General features: G+C 39.1%; 1 protein-coding gene across 5 annotated transcripts in view; it reads left to right on the top strand.

Moving 5' to 3' along the window:
• The window catches only part of SPAG9 (sperm associated antigen 9), a 65,903-nt gene that overhangs the window by 17,679 nt on the left and 27,402 nt on the right, over nt 1–20,822 (top strand). For 3 of the 5 annotated variants that reach the window (XM_055725730.1, XM_055725723.1, XM_055725740.1), the window contains 5 exons: nt 734–804; nt 9,531–9,625; nt 14,462–14,615; nt 19,022–19,232; nt 19,772–19,871. In XM_055725730.1, coding sequence (XP_055581705.1) covers nt 734–804; nt 9,531–9,625; nt 14,462–14,615; nt 19,022–19,232; nt 19,772–19,871 — 631 coding nt within the window. Of the gene's footprint in view, nt 1–733; nt 805–9,530; nt 9,626–10,204; nt 10,483–14,461; nt 14,616–19,021; nt 19,233–19,771; nt 19,872–20,822 lie in introns of those variants that run through there. The other 2 variants (XM_005447270.4, XM_005447271.4) reach the window with 2 other exon arrangements.

Below are 20,822 nucleotides of genomic sequence, written 5' to 3'. Positions count from 1 at the left end.
AAATTGTCTTAGTAGTTCGTGCAAATTAATTGCACAGGTATATTGTGGTTTGTTCCAGATCTTCTCCTCTTAATACAAACTCACTGTCTGAATGAAGTTCTACTAAATCTGTGCCCTGTATTTTAATTTCTTGGAATACCTACAGAAATATTCAAATGTTTTCTTTCCCTGAATCTCAGTGGAATATGAGTGAATGCCAGCAGAATTTTTAATTTTTGTACCACAATATATGACTCGAAGCTGTTTTAAAGAATACCTTGTTTATGTTTGCTCTAGTTAAAACACCTCTGGAAATGGTGTGGTTATGTTCTAGGAAACCAGTGCAGAGCCTTAACTGGAAGTCATAGCTCTCACCCAAGATTCAGTCTAGCAATGTGATGTGGCTTCTGACTCTTCCCATGGTTTCTGTGTGGACATGTGGGACAATCTGGATTAGTGTGGGTAGTAAGGGCTCCTTGAACGTAACGCACTCCTCCCCTCATTGGACTAGCAATCGGCATACTAGCAGTATTTGGGCTGTTTAAGAGGACTGCAAATTGTAAGATTATGCTGCTGGTGGTTTACTTGGGAAGCTCAAGTGGTAAGAGTTTAAAAACAGAAGAACCGACTTGCTATTCACTACCGAGAATACTCTCATCTCTGATCTGGTTGCCTGGTCCTAGGGAAGTCAGTCTCATTTACTAGAGCACTGAATTTAATTTTAATTCTTTTTTTAAAATTTTTCTTCTTCCAGTTAGCAGACTTGAGGAGAGGGAGGCAGAACTCAAGAAAGAATACAATGCACTTCATTCAAGACATACAGAGGTAGGTTGTTATGCCAAGACAAATTCAGAGTATCTGTAAAAATGTAGATCTATGGAAAACTTTGTGTTCTGAAAAGCAGTTGGGAAGATTACTGGATACTTTGGGTTATTCACTGATGCTCGGATGTTTGTATTGCTAATGTTATAACCAGACTTCATTTGGCTATGTGATTTTTCTCATTCACATCTGTATTTCTCCATGTAAGTTTGATGACATGTTTGTCAGTTTTATAGGTTTGTCAGTTATTCAGAGTTGTTGTTTTGTTGTTTTTTTTTTTAAAAAAAAACAAATCAGGAATTTGCTTTTTCATATTTCAAAGGCAATTCTTCAAAGCCCGCTAACAAACTTCAAAGAAATAGAAATGAAATTGCAATCTCAGTACTCTTTCCAGCAGTTTTCTGTGTTGGTTTTACTTGTACTGTTGAAGGAACAAATACCTTCAAAAACTGGCTGCCTACTGAGATACATGATTAAAGGAAGTCCCTGCCATACTTATTGATAGCTGTTCAGAACAGTATTTTCCAATGAAGATGGGACAAGTTTGACTTTGTTAAATTAAATAAATAAGAGCCGTACTTTTGAAGTTGGTTCTGAAGCATAAAGGGACTTGCAACACTTTGGTTTTTAGGAGCAGGCTGTATTTCCCATGCAGGGATGCTTACTGCCTAACTAGTATACTTTAGTGAGGAAATGACTGGGTTCTCTGAGTAATTCTGATTTATCTGAAGTCCCAGTATTGAGCACAGTTCTTCTGCTTACTCTGATACCTTTACCTTTGTTTGAAAGGTCAGATAGCTTGTTTTAGATGACCATTAACAAAGTGGGAAATGCAATACTGAGTCTTCCTAGCTCAAAAAACCACCTGTGGGGAAAGGGAAAGCAAATACAGATGTTGGATTTGGTTACCTTTAATACTTCCTTAGCAATCATAAGATGAGTATGTTGTACTGACAACAGCTGAAAGTGGCTTGGACCCACAACCAACACGTAGCTCTTGCATGCTGTGTGACAAGACTTCTGCAGCTCTTCAATAAAAAGTACTCATGTATTTACTTAAGATCATGTTTGTTACTGAACAGTTGCCTTAGAGTGCTGTGTCTGTTGGAAAATCAAAATTTAAGATGAGAATTGATAAGGCTTAATGCTGCCCACTTAAGTTTTACATCCTTTTGAACTGGACGTACTTCAGAGTACTGTGTGCTTGCAAAGTTTTGGTTTATTTTAGTTAGAACCTATGGGTATCACCACAATAGAAATGGCACAGGTTCTTACTGAATCCTGTTTTGCAGAGTTCAAGATAACTAAATGTATTGGGCACCATTAATTCAATGAAATGCTAATGAAATGTTCTGAATATCTTTTTACGTAGGTTTTGCTCCAAAATGGACAACAGCCTCTGCTGGTTTGATTCCAATTTATTAAATGCTTTTACATCTTAAACTCGCTCTTTGGTGTAGGGAGAGGTGTTTTCTTGGGCTTTATTACTACTGAGGTGACTATGTCCTTTCTTCATAAAGAATTAAGTTGTAATGCAATATGGTATACTCATACCTCTGTGCTCCTAAAATCAGGTCTCATGTCTTCTGTACTCCTTCCTTCCAGCATGTTTACCACTTTCTTTGTTTCTCTAGTCTCAACATTATTTTTTTTTCATTTTTAATGTTTCACCTCTCTCCCTGTGTTCAGCTGTTTCTGACCACTCAAAATACTTAAGGAAATCAGAATGATGAAGAAAAATCCATATTATGTAGCTTCTAAAACCAAACACCTTTAAGTTAGGATATTTCTGCTTTTGTCTACATATGGTTTGGTCTCTGTCTTTAGGTTACAGATGTGCGTAGATGTTACTAGAGGTACACACAATTCTCAGGCCACCAGCGTGCAGCTGCTAAAATACAACAGGGTATTAAAGATAGGGCATGGAGAGTTGGTGGGTAATGGGTTTGTGGGCTGCAAAAGCTTAGGTCTGGGCTGGGAACTAAGGGCAAAGAATAGCTACCAGCAGTATGGTTGGTTGTAGAAGGCTGGGAGCCTTTTTGACAACTGTGTGACTAACCTCAGGAAGCTAACTTAGATATTCCTTATCTTCATCTGTAAAGGCATTTTTGAGCACAATTAGAGAGACCCGTTGTTGCAAAGTACAAAGTCCCTGATGTACCTCGCTTAGTCAAAGACTGTCTCAGGAGGTCAGCATTTTAATGCTGGTGTCTGGTGTGTGTTTAAGACTCAGGGATTGAAATCCCTGGGGACTGGAAGGGACTGTCCGATAACGGTGCCCTTCTTCCCCACCCCCGTTGGGATTTCCTGCTTCCCTTTGTCCCATCAAATTCTAGTGCTTTAGGTCTGTGTAGTAACGACATTTTTTTTCTTTTAATGCAATATTTTGGCAAATGTCCAACCTACTTCAAGTATTTAGTTATCAAGTTTATTGGCTTAAATATTTCTCTCACAATACTTGTTTCAGAAACCTTTCTGACTTTGAAGTTTTTCTAGGAAGGAACACTTCCTTCTGAATCAACTTCACCATTGTCTTTGCAAGTGATCCGTCTTTGGTACCTACTGAAATGGCAATTGTTTTTCTATCAGTTGATCAAATAATGAACAGAATGTTAGAAAGGTGGTTTCTTTTTAAGCTGTAAGGTGTTGGCAGTGATTACCTTGACAGGTGTTGTGTTTAAGATGTGACTCGACTGCATTTTCTGCAATCTCTATTTCTAGTAATTTTTTTCTTTTCTGCCTGTCTTCAGAATTTGCTTCCCTCCACCCCCCCCCTTAGTCTTTAATTCACAGATTAGTATTTTGGACTTGGGTGTCTTTTTCTTCCAGCTCTTGACTTCACTGTCCTCTTTCAGCCCTCCGTGCCTGTGGCTACCTCTTTGCAGGAGATGGTTGCCCCGCAAGCTTGCTGACTCAGCAACTCACAGCAATTTCAACTAAAGGGTTTCAGGCAAAACGGACCAAGACCTACTTAAACTGCTTAAAGCCATGGGAAGTTACACCAGTGATGTGAACCAGAGAACTGAATCCCACACCCGCAGTGAGCATTGTGATGAGTGTGGGGAGTGTTCCTTGGAGCTCAGCCTGCCACCGACAGGGCTCTGCATTGCAGCTCCGGGGCACCAGCATGCCGTAGCAACAAGGTGTCTGCAGCTGCAGAAACAGCAGGGCTGGGTGCAGCTCTGGGAAGAGTATTTAGCCTTCCTCACCCTTCTGTTAAATCAGCCTCTCTCTTTTCTGGCTGCTCTCTGTAGAGTGGGAGATGGGCTAATGGGTGTGAGTGGACTATGCCCCCTTAAGCTTCCTCTCCTGGTAAGTCTGTGCTTGAGCTAACTGCTTTGATTTTCAGTGGATTAGGGTGTGATAACCGGAGCAGTTGAGTTGGCAGACTGGGAGGTGGAGTGCAGCTGAGCGTTTGTCGCAGGTAGTGAAGAGGGTAAACTGTTCAGTCAGAACAGAATGTATGAGTGCAGCCTGAACGTGTTCTTTCATCCATGTTGTGGTCCCCTGCGTAGTTAACATCCTCTGGTCCCTTGTCTTTTCCCTGCTTGCAGTGTATTTTGATCTTGTGCTGATCTTCCTCCCTTGTAATGCTTGTAACAGATGAGCAATAAAGCGTATGCTGGAGTTCCTGATTTTGGACTTCTGGAATCTAACTATGCAAAGTCTTGTTTTCATCTTTCTCTGGCTGTAAAGGACCAGATGCAGGAAGTAATTACACAGCCACAAGGCTGGATTCAATGGTCTAATCAAAAAGTCTTCAGACCTTTGCTCTATAGACTTAGAAAGGAGTTTTGCTACTCAGCTGTAGCTTTTACTGTTCTGTTTAATAGAAAATTCCCTGTATAAAGGCAGTCCTGTCTTCTCTACATACCTGTTGGTGCTTTTTTTGCCTTTGCTGCAAAGAGATGATGCACTGCTGCTAGTGACTCTTTCAGAGCAAACCCCCTGAGCAGGAAGTAAAGGGTCTTTCTTGAGTTTTCTGCATAGTTAATGAGGTGCACTTCAAAACTGTGGCACTGGCTTTAGAAAGGCTCTGCTGAAGGCTGTTCTACTTTTATTACTCAGTTGGGAAACTGAGACAAAGCAGAACTTTAGCATCTGCTTGAGAGTTGCCTAACACCTGTGGCACTACTCGAAACAGATTTCCAAAATAAAACTTTATTTTCTTTTTAAGGAAGTGATTCTCTTTATCCTTTGGTAAACACAAGGCTAAGATGGTTCAATATCTCTTTCCCTGACACACAGAACATAGGCTTAGTTTAATGAAGCATAATTGGGCCATGGAAGTTTCTCAGTGTTCTGCACTGATACAATGTGACAGAACAGTGAGCCTGTCGCTGGCATTGGGAATGTACTTTGTCAGGTTCATTTGGATATATTTATCCCCTGCAAAAGTCCCTGTATAGGGAAACGGCAAGAGAAGGCCAAATGGAAGTTGTCTAGTTACAACTGTGGGTAACCATGGGTACCAGGCACAGTGTCTTGAGGTCAGACTTTAGGTATGTGTTCAAGCAAATAGTATTTCTAAAGCTTTATGCTAAGCATTAACAACTTGGTGTAAAGGGCTGGATTGAACATCTTTACGTACTATTGTATCTGCCAGCAACATCATCTTGTATGTGGTTAAAGATGTGTCAAGCTCACCAGTGGGAATGGTGTTTTTACTTGGATGACAAGGTCACCGCAAATAATTAAAGGTAAAAGGTAGTTACATGGAAGTATGTTTAGGACTTCTGTACTGAATCAAGGAGATTCTAGAGATGTCCGTTACCTTAATAAATGGAGATTATGTGGGACACAGAAAGTTCTATATATACACAGTTGGTGGCACATTCCCAAAGGGAGGAGCTGCTTGTGCCAAACCTGATTGGATCCGCAGGCTGAGCAGTGAGGGCTGTAGCCCTGAGCCTGGTCTGACAGCAAAAGAATTACTAAAACCTGTCCTGGGGGAGTTAAAGCATTGACACAAAAAGGAAGGACTGAGAGAGAAAGGAAGGTATAAAGGAGATGCTTTCAACCTGGTTAAGGAAAACGTGCAGGTAACAATAACCACAACATGGTATACACGCTTTTGTTTGTGACAAAGAAAATACCAGGCTTGTGTGCGTTGGGAGTGGTCGTATTTGTAAGGGTAGGAATAGAAACTGGTGACAGGATGTTAGTTGTCTTTCACTGAATGCTGAGGTTTAAGACACAGAAAAACCTGTAACACTTTCTGCAGTTGTAGAACTTGTCATGTGCCATATGAGGAAACAGATCTGAGTATTTTTTCAAGACGGAAAGACGTTGCGTAATTGTCATGTGCATTCGGAGGGAATGACTTCCATGTTCATGCTGGAGTGTCCTCAAAAGTTCATTGTAGTCAGTTTGCACGTGTTGTGACCTAAAATGAGCTAACACGTGAACTGTGGAATGCTGTTAACTAAATAAGGTAATTCTTCCACGTTCTGAGTTTATCTTTAATCCCCTCAGCTAATGGTAATTGAGCAATGTATTTAATTGCAGCAGTGCTGAAGTGGTCAGTGTTTATGATGTCTTCCTTGAACAGTTGGTCGTAATGAAAATACTTGTGAAATTCAGGGGCAGCAAGGTGAGCTGTCAGTAGTGAAAGGTTAAAGATGATTAAATATTGACTGCAACTTTTATTGAAGAGCAGGGTAGTAGATATAGTCCTTTGTCATCTGCCCTTCAGCATAACTTTGGTAAGAATTGTGCTGAGTAGGGAGCAATTAAATCAATGTAAGTCTATTTTTAAATTGTCAGTAATATTAAAACTATTTCTTTGGATAGCTGAGAAATCTCAAAACATAGAAAAACTTCTGATCAGATTTTGAGCACTGAGAATTCTAGTGCATTAATTGGTTAGGCTTTTTGGTTTGGGTGGGTTTTTTTTATCAGGATGGCACTTCAAGTATATGCTGAGGCTTAGAGTAATTTAGATTGAAAAGACCTCTGGAGGTCATCTGGTTCAGATCCCAGTGGTTTTGGAGGGAGTCTTCAAAATTTGTATTATAGATGAGCAGTTACAGTGAACTAACCTCCCAATAAGCTACAGTATTTATTAGTTCAGCCTTTTGATTAACTAATTTCTAGAAGCTGAGAATCCATGCCCTGTGTCTCATGACTGTACAGCCCCAGCCGTGTGGTTGCCCTGTCAATGGGTAGGGAGGGGAGGGGAGGAAATCTGTTCCTTGTGGACGATGTTTCAGTATTGTCAACTTGTGTCCTGGAGACCCTGGATCAAGACAGTGTGTGGACTTTACACGGGGGCACTGTTCTGATTTTTGGGACACCACAGGCATGTATAGCCTGGATCTGGAGAGAAATTGCCAAGCTGCACTACACATGTATTTGTTTTTTCATCTTATTTTTGTGTTCCTATAGCTTATGCACTTTATGCTGAACTACGTGACCTACAGATTTTCATCATTTTACCATCAGCATCATTTTCATCTGCAAACAATACTAAACTTCGTAGTCCTTTAAATTGACCTGCCCTCTAGCCTCTGTATGTGGGCAATAAATATGATGAGACATTTCAGTAAACAAAAGAATACACTGAGAGGGGGGAAGAAAGTAGGTTAAACCATGTACTCTGCAAAACACGAAAGTTGTGCAGGTTTTAATGACCTATTCTTCCCCCCCCCCCCATGTGTTAGTTGTTCCTGGAAAGGTACTACTTACTCAGCTTCCGTTCACTAGCTAAAAAGCACCCCAGATGTTCTGTTTAAAATTTTACTTCAAGAAACCAATTGGTGTACTGCAAACCGAAGTGTTTGTGGGTAGGTCAGATTGTGTTCATTAATATCTTCCCTCCCATGATGAGGGAATACATGGGCAGGATACAGGTGGTTTAATGTGTATTTCAAAGTTATGAATTATTTTTTCCCTGGAATTTCTAAATTAATGTGAATTATAATAAACTCGTGTAAAACTATGCACAGGAATCATTGGACCACCTAATTTTGGTTGCTTGGTGAAAAAAAGAAAAACCAAGAATTGTGGATAGTTGAAGGTGGAGCTTTCACGTTTTGATTGCTCCTGTGTATGACTAAGCTTTAAAAAAATTCAGAAAGCAAACAAGATGGTCCTAGTAAAATGCTGCTTTTATGTCATTTTGTTGGAGGATAAATTTTTTTAAGCTTTTGACAGCAGTTAAAGTATATTATATAACATTTCTCTAAAAATAGTGAGATTTTTGTTTTTCTGGTCTGAATTACGTTGAGTTCAGGTGAATGGTGTGACGACCAGGATCTGTACGTAACCAGTATTTACCATGTAAGCTATTGATTTATAGAATATCCAGCAATCAGGGTATCTTAAGCCGATTGACTCTACCAGAAAATTCTCGGACTAAGGATATATATATTCAGATATAGCTAATGCTGGCAAGCAGTGTTTGTGGAAAAGCTGCTGTTAATTGAAGTTAATAGTATGTGAAGGTCAAGCTTTACTGGCCTTGGACACATCAGTGCTGACTCGAAAGTAACACGGAGATGTAGGTTTCCAGGTCCAGCTGAATTCAGTCCTAATGTATACAACTGCCCCCAAAATAAAAGGTTATCTATTATGGGTTGTACCAGTGCCTGTTAATAACACTATTCTATGAGTTTGTGTATACCCTTTCCAGAATAGCAGAAGAAATAACAGTTTTACAGAATAGGTTTGGTTTTTTTTTCTCTAGAGGAAGCCTTTGAGATATGACCTGAATATGTCTCAGGAAAAAAGTACACTACATTCTTTTGCAGTACACCTATGATTTCTTTCTTTCTTTCTTTTTTTTTTTTTTTTTTTTTGTTTTGGTGGTGTTGAGAGTGCCCTATTCATCTGTGAAACGTGAGTGCAGGAGTGCTAAAAATACCAAGTGTCACATAGGCTTCTCTTCAGGCTTTCCCAGTTTTCATTTCAAAGACGTATACATCCAAATTCACCTTTTGGAGTGATGCAGCGATACCTGTTACATCTCACCATGCGTGTCTTGGATCGGTTACATGCTGGGTAGCATTATCCTTTGGCCGATTGGAATCAGGGTTTGTTAAATAAGTCATGACTGCAGGAGTCTGCATGTGGGCCTGTGGCTCTCTCGTAAAAGAGAGTAAGGAAGCAAAGCTGCTCTTGAGTGCTAAAACCCCACAGGCGCTCAGTCCTTTTTATGAGATGTCAGTCTAGATAATTTAATACCAAACTTCACTTCTAGAAAAGACAGAACAGTAAAATTTTTTTGAATGTTAGAAAAGGTGCTGACTTCATATTTCTGCCTCTGGAAATAATCTGATTCTTGGTTTGTGGATTCATTACATTTAATATTTGAGGTGCATATTCTCTCACCTTCACAGTACTTGGCAATTAGGTTATAGTGAAATGTATTGTGTCATAATAAACCTTAATATCTGCTGGGCATAGAGGTCTTCGCCTCCAAAATTAATTTGAACCTGGTACTTCTGTTCAAAACTCTTCACATGCACTTTGTGTGCCCTTGGGATGTTTTCCTGTGCATGAAAGTTTTCCAATTTTTTTATTTATTACAGGCATCTCTTCTGGTTTGTGGTTTTACACACTGTATAATTTTGCTTCTTTCTTTATCTGTTTCTTTAATGTTTCTGAATGCTTTTACTATTTTTAGCACTGCAGGGGAAGATTATATTATATTGGCCAAGAATTACACAGTTGTAGTAAAAGTAAATGTTACTAAATATTTCTTGCTGTTTCTCTGTCCTTTTAAACAGATGATTCACAATTATATGGAGCACTTGGAAAGAACCAAACTTCATCAGCTAACAGGGGGTGATCAGCTAGAATCCACAACACACAGTAGAATTAGGTAAGCTATTTATTACGCTCTCGCCCTGAAATGAAAGAAAAAAAATCCATTCATTTGTGTTTGCAAGACTTTGTTCTTTAATCCTACAACAACGGTTTGGCTGATTCGGAAAGATTTGTTGTATGATTGGAATGTGGTAAGAGAATAGTGTAGAAATCAGTAGAAAGAGGCTTTTGCTGCTGTACTGGTAAACGTTGAGATATACTTTGTACGTTAGCATTAAACAATTTTGGCTTTTTTGAGTGTTTGCATTTGGGTAGGCAGGGAAAAATGTCAGAGCTGTCCCAAAATAATTGATACCTTGCTGTGGCTTTGTGTACGGGTTGATGAAGGGCTTGATGAAGGGGTGCATCGTGGTACCCATTTGTTCTGAGGGCTTGGTGTGAATATATTATGCAGATTTGGAAGCTCTCTAGCCTATGAACTTGGTGTGGAAGGAGGGGAGAATAACTCCCGGGCTGGCTGTGTCTCTGCGTTGCTGCATAGATGCTGCGAGGAGCCCGGCGGCTCTGGGCGCGAGGGGGAGGAGAGCGGTGATGTCATTGCTCTGGAGCTGCTGCAGAAGAGTGGAAAGCTGCTGCTGATGGCATTGTTTTTGTGGCAGCGGCTGAATGACAGACTTTGCCTACAAAGATACACCCTCGGCCCCTGTGTAGCCTTCTTGGTTCCGGCGTTTCACCATGCCAGCGCAGCGCCATGAATCCTGGATGCATGCTGCTGTTTGTGTTTGGCTTCGTTGGCGGGGCGGTGGTCATTAACTCGGCTATCTTGGTATCTCTCTCTGTTTTGCTGCTCGTGCACTTTTCTATTTCTACTGGTGTGCCAGCTCTGACGCAGAACCTACCAAGGATACTCAGGTACTCTGACCTACTGAACCTTGGCTTCATGTGCTCTTTCTTTCTCTCTGCTTTCCGTTTTCCTTTCAAACAGAAAGAGCAACAATAAATTAAAGATGTAAATTATTCATACATTTCAGATTCTTTTGTAAACATAGTATTTATGGACTGGGGTATGGCAATATAGTTTTTTAACATGCTCAAATTTAATTTACTTATTTAAGCAAGTAAAAGGTCAGTTTATGTATATCTATTTTTAATTTATTTTTTAAGAAAGCTGTTAATACTGGTTTGTTGTAACCTGCAAAAAACGCTGTGATGGTAATGTCATGGGTAAAGCCCACCATTCAGTGTATTGTCAGGTACTTTGCTGGTTTTTGTGTAGCCATAAATGTATGCAGCCTGAGGCCTTGTACTATTAAATCTTACTTTTTTTGAATCCGAAGTGTCATGTAAGACCAGTTCATTGATAATCTCAAAACCACAGTGATTAGTTGATCACATTATTTAAAAAAAAATAATATCTGATGATTGCTTGGTGGGGAAAAAGTCTTTCATTATTTAAGCATTAGAACTCTTAAAGCCTATTCACTATTGTTCGGCCGAATGTTATCCTCTCCTCTTTTTCTATACTTGTATGGCAGGTTGCCAGCTCTGTCTGACCCTGTCCCGTCCCGTCCCCCCCCCAAGTTATGTTCTGTTTGTCCTGGCTGCTTCGAGCGGTGGCAGAGATGCGTTAGAATATTGTGACCAAAAGTAATCTTGACATGGTTTAGTACTCTACTTAAAAATGGGAAACAGCTGGAAAAGTTTTAAAATGTATCTTTATGACCTGCAAACTTGACATACTTTAACTGTGGTTTGTAAATTTTAATAGTAAACAATATTTAGAAGGGCCAAATGCTGGAAAACAGTGTCTTCTGAAAGAGCTGTGTGACTTTTTCTCCTTAAAACAGTGCATGTAGACTTTGGATGGTAGTACACATTTAACTGGGGTCTGAGCACAGGATTGTTCTAAAGGTTTAAAGCCAAATCAATAGATAAATAACAGTTATTAGTAGCTGATAATAAATGTGTATTAATATTTAAATAAAAAGGAATAAAATAAATCTAAAGTAACTCTTTATAGAATGATCTAATTAGTAAGGCTGTGCTTATTTGTTTTGGGGGTTTCTCCCCACTTTTAATAACACCCAACACAACCAAAAAAGCGAAATATTCAATGTTATGTTCACTAACTTCTATTATATTTTTTATATATTTAAGTAGTCAGACGGTTTAGTAAACAGTGTTTTTGTAATGTGCTTTTGCTCCACTGGAGAATATTTGATGGACTTGGGGGTTTTTGGGAAGCTGTGTTTTTTCCCGCCCATAGTAATTTGCTTTAGGAACTACAGGAATTGGAACTCACTTCTGTAGTCTTTTATTCATTTGAAAAAGATAAAAATACAAGATGAAGGATGTAATTGTAGAAGAATTGTTCTATTTTTTTAACACTAGTCGGATTTTAGAACAGAGCATCTGGTTGTTTATCCTAAAGGTTCCTGTAAATGCTTCAATACATCACTTCAGAGTATTAGTTTAGGCTTTTAAAACACGTGCTTGCCTTCTGCTCACTGCTGTATTTTCAGATATTTCTTGGATATTGGGGGAGTAGAAAGGTTCTTTGCTTTCCGGTCAACAACCAGTGAAACATGTTGAAATTGCTTCAATCTAATCAGATAATTTCTTTTAACGCAAACATGCACATAATAACCCTCACTTCGGAAATAAGCTCCCTTTTCAAACTTACACTGTGTATCTTGCAATGCGCGTGAACTGCTGTTTTAGCACAACAAAATACATGTATTATAAATTTTATTTCAAACTATTCCACGAATGTCAGTTGTGACCTTTTTTTTTGGTACGCATTTTGTTAAATTATCTTTTTCTGAAGACTTCAAAGAAGATAAGCTTTGTGGCATATCCTGCAAGTAAGCAAATCTGGTTGCCCTGAACCATGGCTGCGGGAGGCGGTTTCCAAAGCGAAGGGCCCTATACAATGCATGCTTTATCGCTGCCTTTCTTTTCCACTGAAGGGCAGCCTTTTTTCCCTTTTTTTTTTTTTTTTTTGTTGTTGCTGGACTTCTTAACCAATGAAATGGTTTCAGTCTGTCTTTTGACATAAGCTTAGATTATGCGGTGTGTCTTTTGTTCCCCACACACACGAGAGTTGTGGGAAATCTAAAGAAAAGCAGAACCTGGTACAATAGCGGGAATTGCTAGGATCAAATTCTGTGTAGTTCTGCGACTATATTTCGTGAAGACATTTCAGCTCAGTTTGCAAATGCTGCAACAGTATCGTATGCTTTTTATTTTGTAATGCTGATTAATTTTGCTTTACTGGTTTTGCTGCCTACTTTGCTCTGCTGAACTACTTCTGAATTAACGACCTAACTGGGAATAATATTTATGAAAGGCCAAGGTACATGCAATATGAGAATTAGTTGCAAAGATTTTTGTGACAAGGAGCATCTTTGTATACCTGTAGTGGAAAGGTTCATGCCCGTTAAAATTGTGTGCTTTTTGAACATGGTTTTTTTTTTCTAGTGTTGTAAAATTTACCGGAAGGAGTTTACTGCTTAATTGCTAAATGCAATCCTTTCTTGATTACCTTTTCTTAAAAAAAACAACAAACAAAACCAAAAGAAAAATTATAAATGTGCTTAGCTTTTCCTTTTGCTTTTCAATACTCCTGTCATGGTTTTGTGTATAATTTATATGCAGATACTAATTCTGCACAGAATTTTGCCTAGGTTACGTTTTAATTTGTGAAAAGCCTTACAAAAGAAAGTATATGTGGTTGCAATTTGAGTTTTTATAATGCTAACATGCAAGATCTCTCAGATCTTAATATTTTGTCTGGACTATCTCTGCAGGGGTAATTAAAGGCAGTGCTTTCTTTCAAGCATAATTTTCTGCCTTCACTTGTGTACACTTTTACTTTCTGTCTTCAGTATACTTAAAGCTGTGCTAGTTGATTACAGTCCTTCTTTTCTGTATTTCATTGTTCTGACTGGACAAATACTTTGCTTTATCTCAATACTATGCCTGTTGATATTTTTCCTTTCCAGGGCTGGCTGTAGCATCCTATGAATTGTATTCTACACAATGTTTTTTGTCTCTTGCTAGCATGACAAATGAATCTTTTTGTTCACTGATCACAGTACTGATGGCAAGATGGACTTGGGGATGTTCTTTGGAGGGTCAATATACAAAGCTTTGCGATTTCCAAAGGCTGTTTGCCATAGGGAAGTGATAAAGGTAGCAGAGATGGTGAAGAGTTGGGATGAAGTAATTTGTGTTACTGGCACAAGCTGTTGTGTGGCCTTATGTTGAAGTAGAGTGTTGAACTGATCTTGGTTAAAAGCACGCAATTTTTGACTGTCAGGTGGTTTTAACATTGTTAATTCCTTGACCCATTTTTTCAGTTTTACAAATCTGTGTAATTCCTGTGGTCTTCAGAAAAAATCCATACCTTTTGAGAAGAGTTGGGCTTTAAGCTGATTATTTACAACTTTCGAAAATGCTTCTGTTAATGGTTTAGCTGTTGTAGAAATTAGATGGTTACTGTCTTGCAAAAAAAAAAAGTGCAAAATGGTATTTTTAAGAGTGGCTGCTGAAAACTGTAATTTAGTCTGAAATAAGGAAACTTCCATCTTATACTCCTGTTTGTGTTCCATTTCTGTAATACTTTTGCTTACTATAGATTAGCTACAGAGCGATCAATAACTGCTGTCTAAAGCCACAGAATAGACTATTTGCAAACAAATTATGCGGAATGAGGAATTATTAGGCATTGTAATACAAACTGTGTGTGCTACTTTGTATACTTAGAGTGCGCAGTGTATGAATGTTTGAACCTGTAATTTTCCCACTTCCTTGCTGATTTCAGAGGCATACAGGAAAATAAATTGTGTGCTATCTGAAACGGCTGATGAAACCTGTCTCTCTCAAACAGAAAGGAGCGTCCGATATCATTGGGCATCTTCCCGTTACCTCCAGGAGATGCACTGCTTACGCCAGAAACTCAGAGAGAAGCAGGGGAGACGCCTGGGTCGGAGCACTGGAAGTTCCACGAGCTAAGCCAGCCACGGTCCCACACAAGCCTGAAGGTGAGCACTCAGCTTGGCTGCCTTGGGTATTAGGAGAAGCTCCTGTAAATGGATCATAGTTTCTTGATGGGAAGGAAAGTTGAAGGGGAGGAGGGAAAACCCTAAGCCAAGTATGTTGCTTACTCCAGTGAACTTTGGTGGAACTTCCTGGAAGAAATAGTTTGGGTTGCGTTTTCCAAATGAGGAGTAATACAGGCTAGTTCGCCTCTTACTCCCAGGAGTGGTGGGTTTTTGTTTCTGACCAAGGACCCTTTCCAAAGGTCAGTGGCTTGTCCTTTACATGCTAGATATGTAACTAGATATTGTAAACAGGTCTGCTGCTTTAATATTGTTTTAGAAGGAAAACTTCGATTACTGCGCCCGCAGTACTCCTACCGCAGCCTCTGTCTACTCTCAGGCGTATAGTGTAGGTATACTGCAGAGCTGAGAATGACCTAACGTTCCTAAATTAGCCTGTGATAATGATTTCCCTTACATGTAGCTTGGCTGTAATTCCTGCAATTGTTCTGTCTTCCAACAGTGAGAGGGTGGCATAGAGCAAGCTGCAGAAATGGAAAAATGGGGGAGTGGTGCTGGAGTGTGGTGAATCTGGCAGTCAGGACTAGCGTGCAGTAACAACACAGCGGGAGGAAGGATCTGCAGGGTGAAGAACTCCAGCATGTGTAAAGCCTCCCTATATATTTATGTTGATGAGGGTTTTTTTGGAAGGCTGGGGATGTACTGTTATTTCTGCAAAGGCATACAGCCGAGGAGGATTTCCTCTTAAGTGAACTTAATACCTAGCAGGGAAATAATACTAAAACTGATAAGAGTTAAAAAAGCTAGGCAGAAACAATTGGACCCCAGACTTCACCCCCCCCCCCCCCCCCCCCCCGAGGTCATATAGAGACAATGGGAAGTGTAAATAATGGTTAACTACAAACCGTATCAAAGTGACAACAGGAGTTTGGATCAAAAAATTAGTCACTTTAAACTCTTGGCTAGGGCCGTTTTTTGAACTTAAATTTGTCCTGTTCCCTTTGTGCCAATTAACATCAATAAATTGACAGACTTTAGGAGAGGTCACTGAAATACATCTTAGTTATGACTAAGAGTAGGTGGAGATGAGTTACAAAGAGCAGCCTGATCCCGTCCTGTCCCCTCAGAAAATTATATTGGTTACTATATATTGTCAAAACAGGCTTCTTGGTATAGTTCTTCTAAAAACAATGGACTGCTGAGAAAGAATTCACAAAACAGCACAGACTGTAATTTTTCAAACCTAGTTAGTCAGTTCTTTAGGTCCAAAGCTGCATCTTTGCTTTTTGGCTGTGAATGCAAAGTGCTTCTGAAGTGAACCTGTTGAATAATGTGATATATTGAAGTCATAACCAGAAACTTTTTCTCTTAATACTTTTAATTTCTGCTAATACTTCTAACATAAAGTACAAGGCACAAGCAAGCTTCTGCTGCTTTCAGGCATCTATTTTCCATTCATGCATGAACATTTCATTAATGGTCAGTGTTTTCTCTAAAAGTGTAATAAAAAGTAGGTGTCAGGCAGAAATCCAGACAAAAAGAGTGAGTATTCTTTCTGTAGCTTGTACAGAAGTGAGTGACATTGCTGGAGATCATTGTAAGACGACATACAGTCATGTACCAGTCATTCTCTCCTTATTTCTACAAAGTATTGCTGATGAGCTATACTACTTCAGATTTAATTATCTAATTTTTAAACTAATTTTTTTTTTCCAGGAAAAAGTATTTTGGAAACATTGCCAAAAAAAGTGAGATTTGCACTGACTTTCAAAGGCTTAGGCCTTGAGATATTTTGATTCATTCATTGTTGCTTAATGGAATTGCATTTCATTTTCATTAGTTCTAGAACAAACATTCATGATAGTTTAATCAGTTTTGTTTCCAAGAGTTAGCTAAAAAAATACAGTAGATAATAAAAGTCAGAACTGTAAAATAGATGAGGTGATTTGAAATTCCTTTAAGGAAAGGACCATTCTCTCGCTCTTTTCTTTTGCACTATCAAGCTGGTTTTCTTGAGCTTGGTGTGTGAAAGTCAGTGATCAGTCTGTGCTGCATCAGTTAGTGGATGCTTTTGGAATACAAAGATGTAGAAACGTTTGAACAGAGCCAACAGCTCTGAGGTTTTATGCCTTGTTTGTGTGAACTCTGGATTCCCTTGGTAAGGGGTACCGTTTCCTCCCTTCTGTATCTGCTTGCTGAAGTATAAATCATTATCCAGTAGCTGAACTTCACCAGTTCAAAAGGCAATTGGGTAAATTGTGTAGCTTTTCATTTCTTTCCCCCCTCCTTTTTTTTTTTTTTTAAATGGGCACCATGTATCATGTAATACATTTGGATGTCGGTTTTGTTGCTTTGTATAACTTCGGGTACGTGTACATGTTCTGTTCCTTTAGTGGCATCTGTTAGTTGACTGGATATTCTAACAATTATTCAGAAATAAAGTAATAATCGGTTATTTTGGAATTGACTAAAAAAGGATGGAAACTGGAGGTAATTGATAGGCAGGTCTTGAAAGTGCAGAACTTTGTTTCCAGAGCTTGAAAATTCCATGTGGGGTTATCATTATGGGATGCAAGCTTTACGTTTATGCTGATATATATAAATGTGTGTTTTACTTCCTGCCCCCCAAATTAAAATCTTAGCTTTCCAGGATGTTCCAAAAGTAAAAATCTAGAAATTACAATTCTTAGTAATCTTACACTGAATACAAATGAAAGAATGCATGCAGCTCTCTTTGGTGGTGGGTTTTTTTTTAAAAATAACCTTAAAATTCAGTTTCACTTCCTTCTCAAAAAGGGATGCTAACGGTACGATGAATTCGTGCTTTAAAATCTACACTGCTTTGTTCTTGACAAGTTTAGGTTTCCTGATCTAACAGGTCTCTTTAAACGTCTCAGACTTAAAAACCTTAAAGAAATTTTTATCAAAACTTACCATCCTGCCTTCATTTTGCATATACCAGCCTCAGTGTTTCATCTTGAGTTTTCCCAAGGAGACTGCTCTAGTGCTGTGTGCTTGGTCTAAGAAGACCAATTTGTTTTCATATCTGCAGTGAGCTCTTGTTCCCTGTTACATGCTGTTTAAGTCAGAGTTAAGACATCTGGATGCTGATATGGCTCTGGTCATGAATGAGAGGTAAAATGTGAATGAAAGGAGACAAGGTCCAGAAAAGGGCTATTAGTATTATCAGGTAGTAGCTTCTAGTTCTATCAAACACAGCCTAGCCTGCCCTCAGACATGGTGCCTGATGCAGCCCTGTCTGAGTAATGCTCATCATCCCAAATCCAGCAGCTGGATTAATAATCTGTGGTTCTTGATACCATGTCGCTGTAATGCGAGTAGCCAGGGTTGGTGGGGATGGGCACTGGGGCAGGGAGGATGCTGCAGGTCCAGCACCTGCAAATCTGTCCCGTGGCGAAGAACAAGCAGTGGTGGGGGCTTACCTTTGGGAAACAGAGGGGTTGAGCCAGGTGGGGAGTGCAGACAGTAGATAAAAAGGCCTCAAATTGTGCCTTTTTGTGATATTAGGAAATACCTAATTTATCTAATATCTAATGTGCCTGACAGTGGATATTAGGAAAAATTTCTTCACCAAAAGGGTTGTGAACCGTTGGAACAGGCTGCCCAGTGATGTGGTTGAATCGCCATCCTTGGAGGTATTTAAGATGTGTACATGTGGCACTTAAGGACATGGTTTAGTCGTATTTTAAACTGTTGCCAGGAATCCACTTCTAAGAAGGAGCTATTTACTGCTGTTGCGTAGTTGATACGAAATCTAACCAGACAAGTAGTCCCTGCACTTCAGTGTCTCATTCCCGATGTCATCCATCCAGGGCTTGCAGTTCAGACTGGAAAGCACATAAAACAGTTTGAGTGAAGTGATTGCAAATACTATACTACTTTATCAGTTAAATCCATGTTCTGCATCAGTGCTTCAACGTCTACTTTTCAAGAAGATGTTTTAAGACCTCATGCACATTTTGAGCAATAAATTTTATAATAGCTTTGGGAAGATTCAGCAGTTCATTGTGCAGCTAGAAGGGTTATTGGTAGAGTAATGCTGCTTGTTGTCTGGAAGACTTAATAGAAAAGCACCCTAAAGTTGTGACGATAATTATCAACTGAGATCAAGCATTAGTATTAAAAATAAGGGCATGTTTTATGTAGCTATAACTTCCTTAAAAGAATTGAAACAGCCATAGTCTGAAGATGAATTTGGCAGTACTGGCTTAAAGTATTCCTTGCATTCCTGTTCCTTTGTATTTGCATATTCTTCAGTAAAATACAGTAATGTTGGTGCTTATTCTTCAGTTTATATGCCTAACTCTTCTAATAATACTTCATCTTATGTTCATTTTTTTTTTTTAATGGTAATTGCTCCATTTTAGGATGAGCTCTCTGATGTTAGCCAGGCAGGCTCAAAATCTACTACTCCAGCATCCACAGCTGCTTCAGATGTACCTGTACTGCCTGCTGAAACCCCTCAAAAGGAAGATGCTGAAGGGCTTGCAAAGGACACAGATATGCCGAATGAGAAGCTGGACGTAAGCAAGAATATTGAAGTACAGGTAGCTCAAGAGACAAGAAACGTGTCCACTGGTGAGCTGCTTCAACTTTTTAGTGCGTGGTTACTATACACCTCATATTTAATCAGTTATCTTAATTGTTGTACCACAAATGAGGAATGGTTTTTTTTACTCAGTGTTTTTAGGAGTACAGAATGTTCGTAAAAGATACAAGTCTGTTTATTGGTGGCTTGTGTCCTTATTGTTCTAGAATCAGAATTACTTATGACGTTTCCTTGTAAACAGCAGAAGTGGCACTGATCTAGACACAAGAAGTCATGGGAAGATAAGACGTCTGCTTGGTTTTATTATGGAAGTAGTGGAAAATAATTACTGTTGGATGGCTTAAATTCATGGCTTAAAACTAGAAATCCCAGTGTCTGCACTAGAGGATCAAAATGAATAGGTCTTCTCATTTAATTATCTACGTGTAGTTGTTAGTGATCAATCACCAAAGTTGTTATTAATTGGTCACCAACTTAGTAGACTTCTGTTCAAAGACTTACCAAGGTAATACCGTATGTCACAGTGATTTGTTTTTTTTTATGGAGGTATACCATTGCTTTTTCCTAGGTGGAAATGAAAACGAAGAAAAATCTGAAGTTCAGGCAATCATTGAGTCAACTCCGGAGTTGGATATGGATAAAGACCTCAGTGGATACAAAGGTTCCAGGTGAGTTGTATTTTCTGAGTAGGAAAACCAGTTTTAGAAGATACCAGACTTCAGTGTTGAACTCATGACTTGTTCAGAGATTTTACCAGACTGAGATCACGCATTATATGATGAGTTTTCTAATTCTGTGACCTTATTTTCCCAAATTCCTCAGGACGTTTTAAGTGCAACAGCAGTTCTTCGTTCCGTTGCTACACCTGGTGAATATTTAGGGTATTTCATATTACAGCAGACTTAAGAATGCTTAAATACTCTGTCCGTATTTCAACCAAAGGGTCTATACCAAAAGGTTTTTTTTCTCCCTGGATCAAGGTTTTGAGGTAGTAGCAGTTTCCCGGCTGGGCCTTTGTGTTTTCACCCATATCTTTAAAATCTGGATTTATGACTGACTTTGCAAATGTTCCAGCATTTATTTTTCCTGATTCTGGTGGTGGAATGACAGTGCTGGCAGAATGCTCTTGCCTGAGCCTGCTTCCTTGCAGGCTTTCACTCGTGAAGGGTAACATTTCTTTGAAAAGCTCTAAAGCCCCATAAAAAATAATAAACAAGTGCTGTTTTGGTAGCAGCGTGGTGGTGGTGTGCCTGATCTTTTAGGCAAGCCCTGAACAGTTCAGGATTTAGCCACAAGTCCTTCAAATCTGTTATGTATCTGTGTGTTTCGTTCTTGTGAGGAGATGGCAAAATTTACCTTGTATAGTGAGTGTTAATGGCATAAAATCTTTGTGACAAAGGAGCCCCTTTTCTGGCCGGAGGAATATTTTGATCTCTATTCAGTACTCTTGTGTTCTCGTTACCTTAAATTACTTGAAGTTTGTCTGAGCTGTCTGTTGTTTAGGCATTTGCACTGACTAAGTCCTGACAGGGCTGAATTTCTGTATACCAAAACTTGATATGCTTTATTTTATTAAGATCTTGACCAGCTCAGTATCAGCAGTGACCTCAAGTTTGGGA

The sequence above is a fragment of the Falco cherrug genome, chromosome 1, assembly GCF_023634085.1.
Source record: "Falco cherrug isolate bFalChe1 chromosome 1, bFalChe1.pri, whole genome shotgun sequence".
Classification (NCBI taxonomy): domain Eukaryota; kingdom Metazoa; phylum Chordata; class Aves; order Falconiformes; family Falconidae; genus Falco; species Falco cherrug.
This window is presented reverse-complemented; position numbering and strand designations above follow the sequence as displayed.